This window comes from Impatiens glandulifera, chromosome 7, assembly GCF_907164915.1.
Source record: "Impatiens glandulifera chromosome 7, dImpGla2.1, whole genome shotgun sequence".
NCBI lineage: Eukaryota > Viridiplantae > Streptophyta > Magnoliopsida > Ericales > Balsaminaceae > Impatiens > Impatiens glandulifera.
This window is the reverse complement of record NC_061868.1, coordinates 40,977,386-40,995,012: the sequence shown is the minus strand read 5'-3', so window position 1 is coordinate 40,995,012 and position 17,627 is coordinate 40,977,386. Positions and strand designations below refer to the sequence as shown.

Sequence of the window (17,627 nt, the reverse complement as noted above, 5' to 3'; positions counted from 1 at the left end):
TTTCTTGAACTCTGAGTTCGAACTGTAAATAAAACGGATGATTCAAATAATCCATCCGAGCATGGCCATGCATTTTCAGTTCTCACTCTTCAAGTGGCCGAGACACCATTCCCTTTTCAATGTATCGGAGTATACACGAAATAGGAGGACTATTCCAGTCTTGTATGACTATGGCTCCCACTCAACTTTTAGCAATCCTAACAATTGCCTTTATAACTCCCTTTTACGGAAAGCGTTTAACAATGTCAAAGAAATACTAATTATCCAGTGAGACCATAACATACTCATGTCTGAGGAATCTACTAAATATGGTTTAATTTTAAAACTCTATAATATTGAAGAGTATTAAAGCAGGTCAGTCTTATATGTATCATCTATACACATATATGTATATGACTAGACATCTCTATGTCCCTATAGCTCATGAAACCTGACGCTATCAGTCAGCATACAATATAGTAACATATAAAATCATCTATGTCCATTTGATGATTTCGAACTATAGACTTTTAATAATTCAAAACTTCATTTCACTTAATGGGGTTTCATTCACCAGAACACTTAAGGTGATCCCATTTGTTAATAATGAATTATTTGGACATATTATTTAATATTTGTTAAGAACAATGTATAAATAAATCTGAAATATCATATATCTTAAAATCATCAAGTCAAACTTAAACAAGTGTTTAATACTCATAAACAAAAAAAATTTAAAGCCATTCTCCAATATGTTTGAGGCCCTTAGCCCTAGTGTGACTCTCATGCTTGGGCCGAGGCATAGGTTTGGTCAATGGATCAGCAATGTTGTCATTTGTATGCACTTTACACATCCTAATATCACCCATATTAATGATGTGTCGAATAAGGTGATACTTCCTCATAACATGTCTGGATTTTGAGCTCGAACTTGGTTCCTTAGCCTGGGCTATGGCACCATTGTTGTCACAATAGATATCAATAGGCATTAAAATGCTAGGAACAACACCGAGTTCATCCAAAAATTTCCTTATCCAAACAGCTTCTTTTGCTGCTTCACTAGCAGCAATATACTCAGCTTCTGTTGTAGAATCTGCTACTGTATCCTGTTTGGAGCTTCTCCAGCTCACAGCTCCTCCATTAAGGATGAAGACATAACCCGATTGTGACTCAAAGCCATCGCGGTCAGTCTGAAAACTTGCATCAGTATAGCCATATACGATTAATTTTTCATCTCCCCCATATATTAAGAAATCATCCTTGGTCCTTCTCAAGTACTTCAGGATATTCTTAGCTGCACTCCAATGTGCTTCTCCAGGACTTGATTGGTATCTGCTACACATGCTCAATGCATATGCAACATCTGGACGTGTACATACCATGGCATACATGATAGATCCTATGGCAGAGGCATAAGGGATCTTGCTCATTTTCTCAAGTTCATCAGATGTTTTAGGACACTGCGTCTTGCTGAGATATACACCATGTTGAACGGGTAAAAATCCCTTTTTAGAATCTTGCATCTTGAATCTTTTAAGAATCTTATCAATATAAATTCCTTGACTCAGTCCAAGTAGCCTTTTAGATCTATCTCTATAGATCTTGATTCCAAGAATGTACTCAGCATTTCCTAAGTCTTTCATTGAGAAGCATTTCATCAGCCATTCTTTGACGGACTCTAGCATCGGAATGTCATTCCCAATAAGTAGTATGTCATCCACATATAATACTAGGAAATTTATCTTACTCCCACTAAACCTTTTGTAAACACAAGGATCCTCTTCGCATCTAATGAATTCAAACTCTTTGATCTTTTCATCAAATCGAAAGTTCCAACTCATGGATGCTTGCTTAAGTCCATAAATTGACTTCTTGAGCTTACATACTTTCCCAGCATAATTCGGATCTACAAAACCTTCAGGTTGTGTCATGTACACATCCTCTTCCAAAAAACCATTTAGAAAGGCTGTTTTGACATCCATTTGCCATATCTCATAGTCATAATATGCAGCAATAGCTAGGATTATCCTAATGGATCTAATCATAACAACTGGTGAAAATGTCTCATCATAGTCTATACCATGAATTTGTCTATAACCTTTGGCAACTAATCTTGCCTTGTGAATAGATTTATTTCCATCTTTGTCATTTTTGAGTTTGAAGATCCATTTGCACCCTATGGGTTTGACCCCATTTGGCAAATCTATCAAGTCCCATACTTGATTTTCAAACATCGAATCCATTTCGGACCTCATGGCTTCAAGCCATTTATTGGAGTCTGGACCCATCATTGCTTGATTATAGGTGGAAGGCTCATTATGTTCTAACATAAGAACATCAAGGCTTGCATTTAAGATGAAATCATTATAACGTCTTGGCATAACCCTTGGCCTTTCCGATCTACGAGTGGGTTCAACTTGTTCAACGACTGAATCCGGAATATGATCCACAACAGTTTGTAGATCCTCTTGTTCAGGTTCTTGGATGATCTGAGTCCTTATCCCTTCATAAGTATTTATCTCATCATTGACATCATCCATGACATCATCCATGTCATCTTGTTGTTGAGTTTGTTGCTCATCATCATTTTGACATGAATCAAGATGAATATTTCTCCCACTTGACTTGTTGGAAAGAAACTCTCTTTCCAAAAAGACACTATCCCTTGCAACGAATATCTTTTGCTGTGTTGGATTGTAGAAATAATATCCAAAACTTCCTTTTGGATACCCTATAAAGAAACATTTATCTGACTTGGGGGCAAGTTTATTTGTCTGTAAACGTTTTACATAAGCTTCACATCCCCATATTTTCAGAAAAGACAACTTTGGAACTTTTCCAGTCCATATCTCATATGGAGTTTTGTCTATAGTTTTTGACGGAGTCCTATTTAGTGTCAGTACAGCGGTAGTAAGGGCATATCCCCAGAAGGAAATCGGAAGATTGACAAAACTCATCATTGATCGGACCATGTCTAACAAGGTCCTGTTTCTCCTTTCAGATACACCATTTAGCTGTGGTGTTCCTGGGGTTGACAATTGTGTTACTATACCACAATTTTTCAAATGATGATCAAAATCATGGCTCATTTATTCACCACCACGATCAGATCGAAGTGCTTTGATTTTCTTGCCACATTGAGTCTCTACTTCATATTGAAATTTATTTGAACTTTTCAAAGGATTCTGATTTATGTGACATAAGGTAAACATACCCATATCTACTCATGTCATTAGTAAATGTGATGAAGTACTTATAACCACCTTTAGCTTCTGTACTCATTGGCCCACATACATCAGTATTGATTATATTCAATAGTTCAGTAGCCCTTTCAAAATTTCTTTTGAAAGGTGACCTTGTCATTTTACCCATCAGACACGATTCACATGTTATAATGGATTCATAATCCATATCTTTTAAAATTCCATCTCTATGGAGCTTCTTCATGCGATTCATACTAATGTGACCTAATCGACAATGCCATAGATAGGTTTCACTCAAATTATTTGGTTTTTGTCTTTTGTTATTTATGTTATATAATTCTGATTTAAGATCTATTTCAAAAATCCCATTATTCATATGAGCAGTTGCATAGAAAATATTATTCTTAGAAACAGAAATACACCCATTCTTAAGGCTAAAATCAAAACCATCATAATGCAATGCACCAACCGAAACAAGGTTCTTGGTAATACACAGAACATGATAACAATTATTAAGTTCAAATGTTAAACCGGAAGGTAGAGACAGACAAAAAACTCCTACAGTAAGTGCAGCAACACTTGCTCCATTTGCAACGCGCAAGTCTATCTCCCCTTTCTTCACCCGCCTTCTATTTCTTAGTCCCTGCACATTTGAAATAATGTGAACACCACATGCTGTATCAAATACCCAAGTGGGACCATTATCTAATGTATGGACATTGGTTGTCATTATATCAATAACATAAATACCTGAAGTGGAACTCACAGTTCCGTTCTTCTTATCTTCAAGATATTTGGGACAGTTTCTCTTCCAGTGACCCTTGGCCTTACAATAAAAACAATCATGTTCAGAAGCTACTCTTGGCTTCTCATCACCCTTGGGTTTTGCAACTTGTTTACCTTTTCTTTGGTAATTGTTTTTATTCTTAGCCATTTTCTTAAAACCCTTCCCACTATTGACATTCAGAACTTCCTTCCTCTTGTCATCAGTGATATTGCCTTCTGCATTTTTAAGCAGGTTGTGGAGTTCATTTAGATCATGATTTAGTCCATTCATATGGTATTGCATTCTAAAAGGTGCAAAACCATCGTGTAAGGATCTAAGAACGATATCCGTGGCCAACTCTTGGTCATAAGGGGTCCCCAAATCTTCCATCCTCTTGAACAACCCAGTTAGACTAATCACATGAGGACTTACGGGTTTCCCTTTCACAAGTCTGCTATCAAGTATAGCCTTGTGAGTTTCATATCGTTCAATCCTTGCCTGATCCTGAAACAGAGTTTTCAGCTCAGTTGTGATGGTATAAGCATCGGAACTCAAAAACCTCTTCTGCAAATCAGGTTCCATTGCAGCAAGCATTAAGCAAGTGACAGGTAAAGCCTCAGTTTTCAATTGGGTTGCTGTTGCCTTCTCCTCGTCAGACGAGGTATCAGTCACTTTTGGAATAGGGGTAGTAAGAACGTCCTCACGTCCCTCGGACCTCAGAATTATCCTCAGATTCCTTTCCCAATCTAGGAAATTAGTCCCATTTAACTTGTTTTTCTCAATAATGGAGCGCAGGGAGAATTTCAAACTATCGTTTGCCATTATCTACAATATGTTATTTAAATACAACTTAATTAGTTTATGTATTGACAATGCAAACACTTGTGATAAACAATTTAACAGGAGTGAATGCGCATTTTATTCAAATTATTATAGTTCCTTTCTGAACAAAATGATTCCAAGATCCCATTTGATAAAAGTCTAACGTACTTTTGCACTGCCTTAGACCTTGTATATTCAGGGTAAGTAAACAATATTTACTAATCATAACTTCTTTATAATTCTTGGTTGATAATCTAAATCCAATTTAGAGTCATCCCTATACCTCAAGATCCAAGACTTGGTATTGGTCTCTTGTTGGGTACAACCATATCAATGTTTATGAATCCCTTATATAGATTCACCCTCAAGAGTATACAGTAGAGGAAAGACACAATCGCTTTTGCGAAACCCATCTAACCAAAATAATACCGTAAACTGCTTGGGTTATGATGTGGAAAGGTATTTTCCCAATTTCTTTAGGAACTAAAATCTTTCATTGGTTTTATTTTAAAAGTGAAAAAAATAGTTATAAATAAAACCAAAACAATGTATATTAAAACATGTAATCTTTTCTACGGATCACTATCCTTCAAGGTTCAACATGTAGTAACTTTCAAGAGTATTAATCTTGAACTTGCATTTTCTTTTCTTAACTTTTGAGAAAAAGTAAATAATATAAATCATATTTATATATTTTAATTCTAAACAAAACTTATTATATTTCATAACAAGATCAATTAACTGTATATTACGAATAATATCATCATATTATAATTAATCATTAACTTGTTAGATTATTATTCAGATTGCATCAAATAGTTCTATCAGTTTATGCAACCTGGCTCTGATACCATTGTTGTTTTTGATTAGGTATATGTGCGGAAATTTTAGATCTAATCTAAAATACCTAATCATTGATATAAAAGCATAACTGATAGAATAAACATACAGCTTGAAATGGTATACCTTTGATGCGTGAATTTGACAGATCTGGTTGATTGGATCAGGATCAGAGCCCCACTTGTTGCTCCTCTATTTGGTCCACACGAGTTCCAATAGATCCGGTTACCGTCGATTGCTAGATCGTAGGATAACCAAAGGAAACAATCTGATTGCTTGCTTTCAGAATCAAGAGCACCCTTTGTTCTAAAGAACTTCTCTCCAGCTATAGAAAAAGGGGGATGGGGAAGTTTTTTTGTGTTTTTTTCATTGATTATCGAATAATCATCCTTTTAAATGCCCTTCTCACCTAGGAAAATTTATTTCCCTTTTAATTGTCATGTAAGAAACCTTCCACCTTCCTTTTTGATAAACCGTAACATATTTATGACAATAAAATATGTTATAATTTTATCTTTCATAAATATATCCTCAATATATATATTTATTTCTTTCTTGCTTAAACGTCTTTAACAATATCTAATATATTGTTTATCCACAAAGTTACTCTTTTATTTCAAAATAAAAGGAATAATATATATTACTAATATCTAATATATTAGTAATATAATCATTCTCATTTCATCTATTGGTAAACCCTATATGTGTGACCTCGTAGGACCCAATTATAATAGCTGTAGGTATTACCCTATTAATCATAGTTGGCTTCTAGCAAAGCACTACGACTCCTAAAATAATTGGATTAAATTAATTTTCTTAATTGTCCTATTCACATTTAGTCATTGCACATTGAATTAAAGGACATAATTCCTTCAAATATATGGTGCAACCATGTTATTTTCTTAGTGAAGCACCTTGTTTAATGGTAGTAGACCGAATGTGAATGAAAATGAAACCCTAGGTTTAGAAAACTCATGTATAAAATGTTTTAACTTAATTAGTTTAAATATCATGTTTTTACTAAATACGGGTACAATTCTTACTTAAAACACTTTAAGTTAAAGTATATGTCATGATGGTAGGGTAATTCAAAAGAAAATTATAAAATCAAAAAATTGACCAATAATTTGATTATTTTTTTTTTGTATGATGGTATAACTTGTCACTCCTATTGAAAGTATGATCTAGTATATCCTATTAATGTTAGGTGAAGTGTATTTTAGGCGACATGTTTACAAACGACGATATGTTCAAGAAAATGGTATCTAACACTATTTGCGGGTGTCATTTTGTCATAAGGTCTTGAAGTTGGTCAATTTAAACAATCTTTTGATGATAAGATTTAAGACATATTATGGAACATTTTTAGTCTTCTTTGGATTATGTCTTGTTGTGTTTGAATTTTGAAATGTCTTAATCAGATGGTGCAATGTGACCTAAGCTATATTAATAAGAAATAACATTACATTCTATTATATTTTAATGATTATATGCCAAGAGTTAAATTATAAAATATTTTAAAACAAGTCTAGGTTTTTAGGATTTAGATGAGCCCCTTGTCAACTTTTTCGGGTTGTAAACAAGTATTATGTTATTATTACCTTTAATAATTGTCATAAATAAAAATAAAAAATTGTAGAGATATCTTGTTTTTAGTTTGATATTAAAATTGTAATTGTTTTTTAAAATTTATCTTGTTTTATTCTTCTTCTTTTTTTTCTTGTCTTTTATGTCTGTGTATTTTGTATTTTATCTCTGTGCATGATGTACTGTTTTCTTTTATTATTAATTTATGATAATTTGTTTAAAAATAATAGTTATACATATAAATTAAAATAAAATAATATAAAAATAATGACAGCTTTCTACTCCACCGCTACAACTGGTTTTGTATCTGACATAAAATTTAAAGTACAATAGATCTGATCTTATTTGGATATATTTTAGTGCTATCCAGTTATAGATAATAATTATTATTATTATAAATAAGGATATGATATTTGAATTTATTGATAATGCAGTTTTATTTGATTTTTAAATAGGACAAATTTATTTTAACTGAACATACATAGTTATGTGACATTTGTTCTATATTAAATGAAATTCTGACTTCAAAAATAAAATACAAAAATTAAACTTAAAACTTTATTCTTTTAAATAACTTTTCTTATATTATTTTCTAAGATAATTCATGTATAACACAAAATGATAAAATATGATAAATATGTATTTCAAACAAATTTTTATTATTATCTTTATATAATATTTATGTTAATTACACATAATTTAAAGTATTTTTTTAATGAGAATTAAACATATAATATTTGATAACACCATTTTCAACTTAGTTTTTAGTTAGAATATAATATAAGATATTTAATATTTTTTAGACAAAATTATTTTAACTTAGAACCCTTATAAAATACTTCATTTTGTATATTACAGTACTTGGTACAAATGATATATTATGTAAAATAAACTTAAAAATGTAAAATAAGCAAACATTTAGGTTTCTTCAATTTATAATATTTTAATTTTAAAAGTAAGTCATATTATATCTATATAGACTAGGATATTATTCACTATTTAACAAAATATTGTACATTTAAATAATATTTTATTTTCTCCCTGGTTAACACATACTTTTTTTCATACTTTTTTCATTATACATTATACATTTTGATAAAAAAAAATATTCAAAAACAAGAGAAATAAGTAGATCATCTTTAAATCAACTAATGTAACTATTACATTTACATGAGAAATAAGTATTTGTCAAACATAAAAATTAGATCATCTAAAGTTTAATCAAACAAGACAATGCTCATTATTTTGACAACAATAATACTAATGTTTTTTTTTTCTCTTAAATGATATTTTAATATAAACAGATCCTATTTAAAAATATGCATCTTGTTGTCACACTGGTTGATAAATCTTCAAAATTGAAATTCTAAGTGGTTTTTAAATAATTAAGTAGTGTTGTTATATAGAAGACAATAATTTATTTGAAAATTAATATTTTGTTGGATTGTTATGATCTTAAGTGGGACAAAAATCATAAGTTATATTTTAATTGGATCACAAACATATGATTTTTCAAATAAATTGTAACAAATAATTAAATAATTAAAAGTGAGTAATTATTTTAATAATAATTTAAGAAAATGAGTAAAAGTGTAGAAAAGTTAGTGGGTAAAAGAAAAGAATGGGTCTAATCTAAATTTTAGCAAAGGAAAGGAATGGGCATGCATATGTTTATTCGCTTTCACACTACTCTCTCTTTCAAATCAACCCTCCAACAATGTTCATATTTACAGGGACCTACCAACCAACAAAATCAAATTAAAATTCGAGATGTTATGTAATATAAATTTATAAATATTACAATAACTTATTTAAATACAATAACGATGAAGGATAAAGTAAAGGATAAAGTAGAACAAACTCAACAAACCAATTAAATTGTCGAAAAAATCTCTACCCGAAACTCTAAACGTAAATAATTTATGAATTGTAAACAACACCCTGAATAATGAACTATTATTCCACTTAAGTTATTAGTTTCTAATATATATATATATATAATTAATGTATATTAGAAATGATAAAACAAATCGTTTAAGCATAACAACAAAACATGAAAAATAAAAATAAAATACAATCACGTTAATAAGTTATAAAGCTAGTTAGTGGTAAGAATCGGCTTAAAGACCAAAAGTCGCGGGTTCGATTCTATCTGAAAGTGTTTTGAGTTTAAGCGGGGGTTATGACTGTGGAGGTGTCATGTCAGCTCTCCTTTATTAAAAAAAAAGTTATCAAACTAGTAAATCTTTGAAAAGAATGATTAATTATTCGACTTATTCTAGCGATAACAAGATGTGGATATTCTTAGCCTTCATGAGGTTCTGGGTTCAAACCCGTCAAACGGTAAATTTTGGGCATAGTTAAATGGTTAGATGTTTTCGAACTATATTTAATCCATCATATTTTCCGTTTTAAAAAATCTACCGACTTGTTCTACTGTTTTTCAAACGAATCTTAGAAAACTTCATAATAAAAATATTATCACAAATCCGACTTCAATTAAATAGTATATAAAAAATAATAATTGAATAAAATACTTTTATTAAAAATTAAATTATTTAATTACTGTACTTTTGTTGATCTTTATTATTATTATTATGGGTATTTTAATATGTTTGAAAATTAAATTTATCCAAAAATAAAAATTGGAACTTGGGGAGTCTTGTTTTTTTTAGAATTAAGCTGCCCTGCCCCAGTTTATGTTTGGTTTCTGGTTTTAAGAATTTGGAAAAAAGAAATGAAAGAACGTGGATCCTAGTAATAAATACAATTTTCACAATTTTATTTTGATTTCTTCTGGTATCATCGTTCGTCGTCATCATCATCTCTTCTCTTCCTTCGGTCCTTTTGGAATCAAGATCAGACGTGTTGAGCTGTTATCATAAATCCTCTTAATATTATTCCCCCCTCCCTTTCTCTCTCTGGGCTACCTATTTGTACCACTGTCATACATACTATTACCTGTGAGCGAGCGGTGCTGAGAAAGAAATCTCTTTTGTTTTCTGCAAGCTGGAATTCAATGGGGAAGTTCTTTTTTGAACTCATCTTCTTCACCTAATCATCTTCTTCCCAATGTCACTCTATATTCAAGACAAATATCTTCATATCTAACCACACGCGTCCTCTTCTCAGTAACCCTTCATCTCCCTTTAACCAATTTCACTCTTGATCTCATTATCGTCATCTCGGTCGCCACATTGTTGAATAAATAAACTATCCTTCCTTTGAAGATGTCACCGCCTTTTGATTGGTTGGACAAATATTCCTCACACAAAGGAACGCCGGTGGTCGTCAAGATGGATAACCCAAATAACTGGTCAATGGTCGAGTTACAAGCTCCATCGGAAGAAGATTTCTATCTCAACTCCGGCGAACCATCCTCCGCCGTCGCCGTCACTTCTAACACCCGCCGAGAGAAGGTTAAGAACAAGAACGCTAAACAACTGACATGGGTTCTTCTCCTTAAAGCCCATCGCGCCGCTAACTGTCTTACATCCTTAGCATCCGCAATGCTTGGGGTTGCGGCGGCTATTCGCCGCCGCGTTGCTTCGGGACGGACTGATGTTGAAGTCGAGGGAGAAAGAACAACATCTGGAGGTGGGTCTAGTGAGAATTTGGCTGTGAAATCTCGATTCTTTTTCTGCATTAAGGTTTTCTTGTTGGTTTCGTTGATCTTACTTGGGTTTGAGATTGCTGCTTATTACAAAGGGTGGCATTTTGGGACGGGAAACCTGGACTTGCAGTATCTGTCTCTACTTGATGTTACAGGGGTGTTTGGTTCGATCTATTCTACTTGGTTAATGATACGGGTTGAGTATCTTGCACCATTTCTTCAACTTCTTACCAATATATGCATCGTCCTCTTCCTTGTTCAGAGTTGTGACAGGTTGGTTCTCTGTTTGGGTTGTGTATGGATCCGTCTTAATAAAATCAAACCCATCGCCAAACAAACACTTGCCGATCTTGAATCTGGTCAACTCAGTTTCTTCCCCATGGTTCTTGTTCAGATTCCTATGTGTAACGAGAAAGAGGTATGTTTGATTCTTTTTCTTGATAACCCATGTTTGAATATTGGCCAAAAGTTTTATTGTTTTGTGTTTTCGTTGGTTAATTTTAGGTTTACCAGCAATCCATAGGGGCTGTATGTAACTTAGATTGGCCGAAATCGAAACTTCTGATTCAAGTTCTTGATGATTCTGATGACATAACTGCCCAATTGCTGATCAAGGAGGAGGTTCATAAATGGCAGCGAGAAGGAGCAAATATTGTGTACAGACATAGAATTCTAAGGGATGGATATAAAGCAGGGAATCTCAAATCCGCCATGAACTGCAGTTCTGTCAAGGACTATGAATTCGTCGCCATCTTTGATGCTGATTTTCAACCTATGCCGGATTTCCTGAAACAAACCATCCCTCATTTTAAGGTATCCTTGAATTCCTTTTCTTCTTATCATCTAAACAGTCAAGCCCAGTTGATTAATATTGCTGTTTTTGATTCAGGACAATGATGATTTGGGTCTGGTTCAAGCTCGCTGGTCTTTTGTGAACAAAGATGAGAATTTGCTAACGAGATTGCAGAATGTCAATTTAGCTTTCCACTTCGAGGTTGAACAACAAGTTAACGGAATTTTCCTGAATTTCTTCGGATTTAATGGGACTGCCGGAGTCTGGAGGATCAAGGCGTTGGAAGAATCGGGTGGTTGGTTGGAGAGGACTACAGTTGAAGACATGGATATTGCTGTTCGTGCTCATCTCCATGGCTGGAAATTCATCTTTCTCAATGACGTTGAGGTAAAATTAACAAGTTCTTGATCCATATCACATGAATTCCACCATTTTAACTCATCATCATTGTGATCAATCTCTCCAGTGCCAATGTGAATTGCCGGAATCATATGAAGCTTATAGGAAACAACAACACAGATGGCATTCTGGTCCTATGCAATTGTTCAGGCTTTGTTTGCCCGACATTATACGATCAAAGGTACACTACTTTAACCATCAATTCATCTTGATGCAGTTTCTAGATCCTAACATTTGATATCCGTTCTATTGTGCAGATTAGTTTATGGAAAAAGGCGAATTTGATCTTTCTGTTTTTCCTCCTGCGAAAGCTTATACTCCCGTTCTACTCCTTCACACTGTTCTGCATAATCCTCCCTATGACAATGTTCATACCCGAAGCCGAGCTACCTGCATGGGTAGTATGTTATGTCCCAGCCATGATGTCTTTCCTCAACATCCTCCCTGCCCCCAAATCCTTCCCCTTCATCGTCCCCTATCTTCTATTCGAAAACACAATGTCTGTCACAAAATTCAACGCCATGATCTCTGGTCTCTTCCAGCTTGGGAGCGCTTACGAATGGGTGGTCACAAAAAAATCAGGCAGATCATCTGAAGGGGATCTTGTAGGTTTAGTGGAGAAAGAACACAAGCAACAACAACAACAGCATCAACATCAGAGGGGAAGCTCTGAGCCCGACTTGAGCGAAATGAAAGAGGAGATAATCAAGCTGCAACAAGTGAAAAAGAAACACAACAGGTTGTATACAAAGGAACTGGCTTTATCGTTTCTTCTACTAACTGCATCCGCTAGGAGTTTGCTGTCAGCTCAAGGCATCCATTTCTACTTCTTGTTATTCCAAGGGATGTCTTTCCTTTTGGTTGGGTTGGACTTGATAGGGGAGCAAGTTGAGTAAAAAAAATGGTTATCCATAGATTGTACAGCTATTATTATCATCATATATATTATACAAGTTTTCGCCATTTAGCAATGATCAGATGAACGAAACAACAACGATATCGACAGTGATCATCGTCATCTCGAAGATGGTCTCGAAAATCTAGTAGAGTTGTTAAGGGGAAATCTTACCACATTTCAAAGTATTTGCATAAGCTTTTCTTTGTTTAGAGAATTAAAGGATAATGATTTATCATCATCTTGTTGATGGGAATTCTTTACTCTTTGGTTTATTCTTTTGTAACAAGGATTTCTTCCACCCAAACCCTAAATCCATATCATCAATATCATATTTTAATATAAAAGTCATGATTATTCAGATTATAAAAAACTTGATTTAAACAATTGATTAAATTATTATAATATCTTTTTATATGGTCTTATATATGAAATACATTCATTGGAATCTAACTAGGACAATGGGACATTATTTGAAATTCAAATCTCATTGGGTAAGATGACATGAAAGACTGTCGGTGGTAGACTGAACTTTCTTTAAAGAAATGACACATTTGAAAGATATTAATTTTTAATTAGTATAGGATAGAACTAGGTGTTAGTCATTTAAAAACAATGAAAAGTTAAAATAAAATAAAATTAAGACTATCATTCTATATATATATATATGACTTAATTTAATAATTAGAATATTTTGTAGAATATTATATAGTATATGCTCAGCATTTTTCATTTAAACATTTTTTTAATAGGTTTAATATGAATAATGTTTTTGAGGAGCTAAATAAGAGGGGGTAGCAATAGGTCATGTCCTTTTTAAATGATGGTTAGTGGGTGTGAGGGCATTATTGTACATGATAATAATAATAACAATATTAATAATAATAATAATAATAATAATTGAATTTGTTATTATTATTATTGCTGGTGGTAGTGTTTATAGCTCATTTAATTCAATTCAATTTTGGGTACCACTTGTTCTTCTCTTAATACTTCATTTTTCATGCCAAATTTGTCATTGAGAAATCAAATTGTTTCATGAAATAAACTAAGACAAAATCTCACTTTTTTATTATTAAACTCTTACCCCTTTAATCAATATTTTTCATGGAAATTGATCTTGAAACCTAGAGTTCTCAACTCAAACTCTTTTCATTTGAACATAGTATGTGAGAAAATGAGATATTAGACATCTAACACATGTTTTGAATTCATAATTTGCCAAGCCATATACAAAAGTCATTAGTTAACAATACTATTTCAACTACCCAAAAAATATTCTTGACTTCACAATAAAATATATGAAGTCCATAAAGATAAATAAAAATTCAAGAGAATAAACATGAAATAACTAGAGGTTTTAAATATTTTTAAGTAGTTAGTTCAAATGTTATTGACTCCTTTTTATAAAGCTTGCCTTTGTCTTTGTCTTTGAAAATTGATGAAAGTGTGACTTTGGATGATCATTTCCAATAGGTAACCAAAAAGATTGATTGTGAAGATATGAATTGGAAATTTGTAGACAAAAGATTTGCCAAATACTTTTAATGAAGAAGACAAAAGTCCTTTTTTCAAAATCAAATTGGGTAAGCTAGTTAGTATAAGAAAAAAACATAACTCAACTTTTTTCTAATTACTCCACCACTTTAATTTAAGAGTTCTAGGTGGAATTGACATTTTCAAGAACATGTGAGGTCACTACCTAATCTTCTTCAATTTTAATAGGATACACCAACAAAAGTCATTGACTTCCGGGTCAAATGCAATAAAATCGCGGACGATTGAAAACATATTCCCTCGTAATGTCGTGGACAATCTGAAAAAATTGAAATAAAAAAGTTTTTGAAGAGAAAAGTTTTGAATACGAGTATCTCAAAGGATTTATGTTACACGCATTTTAATTCGAAAATGAGGGATTTGTACCGAATGATAATTTTTTAATCTTATTGACATTTAAAATTCTTATGTTGCTTTTTTTATTATTGTTTTGTTTTTCTTTCATTTTGTAAGTATGTTAAGCTATTTTTAATAAAAATTAATCTTTTAAAAAAAGAGTTCTAGGTCATTTTTTGTTTCTAAAACCATCTCTAAATCTAATTGTTTTTTTTATAAAAAAATATCAATAATTAAAAACAATTTAAATATTTAGGTAAAATTTTAAACTATTTAACTCTTATGATAGTAAAATTTTATAATATTTTACAAGAAAAAAAAAAGTAAATTCATATTTATAAATTTTTTTAAAAAAAAAACTTATAATTTAACTTTTTAAGAAGAAAAATAAAATAGAAAAGAAGATAACTTTTTAAATTAATGTTTGGTTTTATAGATATTTCTTCTTTGTTTTGGGCCGTGGAGTCTGAGCCCAAATGTTGATATTAATTCTGGAAAAAGACAGAAAATACGAATTGTTTTTGATCATCTTCTCTCCTTTAACTCGCGCCATCCTCAATTAAGCCTGTAAAACCGTTGATCGTCGATCATCGATCATTTTAGTTCAGATATGGATAACTCCGACGATCAGAACGATGATTCGGACTTCGGCTGGGGAACGTGGGTGGCTTTTAACGTGACATCGGCGTTTTTCGCATCGCTTGAACGTTTCTCATGCGTGAATCTCGATACATCCTATTCGGACGATGAAGAAGATGAGGAAGCAAACGATCGACCCTTCATTTTAACTACGTTCACACACAACATGGATTCCCCCAATTCGGCCTCTGATCATCCGGTTTGATCCTTCTGTAATAATTTTGATCCAAACCTAACCCTATGTTTTTGTTTTGATTTGTGCGAATAAAAGATTATCGATTCAGTTGGTTGCTATGTGCATACGCAACAGAACTGATGCATTTTGATTTTATTGAATATACGTGTATCTGTTTTTTGAGTTTTATGTTGTTGGTATATAATTGAATTGAGGTTTGGTGGTAAATTTATAAATTCTGTATAATTGAATTTTGGGGTTAAATCGATTGGAGAATGATCCTGATTGTCTTATGGTGGATGGATCATATGAGCCAAAACAAACATGATAACATTTTAAAGAAAGGATCTTAATCATCAAATGTTGTGGTGATGTAAGATGTCCAAATGATGAACAAATCTTGACATTCAAAATTTCATTTATTTGCTAACATGAGTGCCCATATTACGATATAGTAAGCGTGCATGCTGTGTTTGTGAGAGGGTTTTGTCAATAAGGATCACCATCACCTCAAATAAGCTGACCAGAGAACTTACTTGTCTATTGTTTTGCGTTTGGACGAATTTTCTTAAATTGGGCTGGTCAGTTAGATGAGTTTGAATGAATAAGGCTAGTGGACATATTTGTTCTAATGGACAAGGACTTGCCATATCTACCTAGTCTCAAAATGAACCTGATTCCTTGTCACCTTTCCTTTTAATGACTTCATTAATTCCTGCTGGATGAGAATTGTAAGCTCACTTGGACCCTCTGCAGCTTCAGCTCTTTTCCCAACATCAATTGATGATTCTCTTTATGCTTTATTTTAACTTTTGGATCTCTAGTACCCTTATATCATTCAGGATAGCCAAAAAAATTGAAGCACCCTTCGACAAACCGTCCATCCATGATCCATCCCATAGTGTGAGCAATGTAAGTTGTTTTTTATCTTTCATTTCTTTAAATCTCCCACCATTATTTACTTTTAACTTTATCTTGTTTTTATCTTTCGAATATTTTAGTTGGAGGTCATGGAGGTAGAATGATGTGTTAGTCTTCTTTAGAAATTAAACCCTGGTTAAAAAAAGTATTTGTCTAACTTCATATTCAATTGAGTTATTCCATTTTATCTCTTTTTTAATATTGAACAAAAAAGGTCCTTTACACTGTCCATATCTTTGTTGCAATTCAACCCATAGTTGCTTAGTCTCTTGATGGCTCTGCTAAAGAAATTACCCTGTGCTAATGTGGTAAGGATACCAAGCTCATACCTGGATGATCTGAATTTTGAAGATGAAGGTAATCATCTCTATATTCTGCTAATACACTTGATTATTCACTCATTTTCTTATCTATATAACTCTTTTATTCTAAACTAGAACCCGAAAGCTCTCATACCATGAACATAATAGAGAATATCAAAAAGGGAAGAATCTCTTGTATTTTATATATCTCAAAGGTATGTAAAACACTCCTATATATACACTTACAAAGAAGATTCTAGATTTACAATTTACAATATAAAAAATTATATATTCTAATAAATGAAATTTTGTTAGCTGCAATAACAAGAATGGAATATTTGCATTTGGTGGGTTCATTCTTTTACCCCCAAACCAAATTAACAAAATTTCAGATTTTCTTTTGGTTGAAGCACTTTCTTCTAAATTTCATTTTTTGTTTTACTTGTGAAATTTGGGAATTGTGTCACCTGTAAATAGAGAGATACACACCTTAAGGGCAGTAGACTAGCATGTAGGCGATTATATCCTTAATTAGGTTGGTATACCAAGCACAATATAAGAGAATAAAGTTGTAGGTTATATATATGAAATTATGAATGACGATATTACATCTCCTTTCATCAATGTCTCATATCCCTTCTATGTTTCACCTCATTTCTCTGAATTATCATCCTTTCTCTTCAATTGTAAAACCTAATCTCTATTATCCATTTGAAGTAACAGTATACAACTGTTACAAATTGCATCTCCCTCACCCATATTCATTCATAGATGAAAATACCTAATAAACTAGAAACATC

At 32.4% G+C, this 17,627-nt stretch overlaps 1 protein-coding gene across 1 annotated transcript; it reads left to right on the top strand.

The window, feature by feature from the left end:
* Positions 1–10,047: 10,047 nt before the first annotated feature.
* On the top strand, positions 10,048–13,183 carry LOC124945246 (probable xyloglucan glycosyltransferase 12). Its single transcript, XM_047485644.1, has 5 exons — positions 10,048–11,228; positions 11,315–11,623; positions 11,700–11,990; positions 12,070–12,183; positions 12,260–13,183. The coding sequence occupies exons 1-5, from the start codon at positions 10,428–10,430 to the stop codon at positions 12,896–12,898; spliced, it is 2,154 nt and encodes a 717-aa protein (XP_047341600.1). The 5' UTR covers positions 10,048–10,427; the 3' UTR covers positions 12,899–13,183.
* The last annotated feature ends 4,444 nt before the right edge of the window (positions 13,184–17,627 follow it).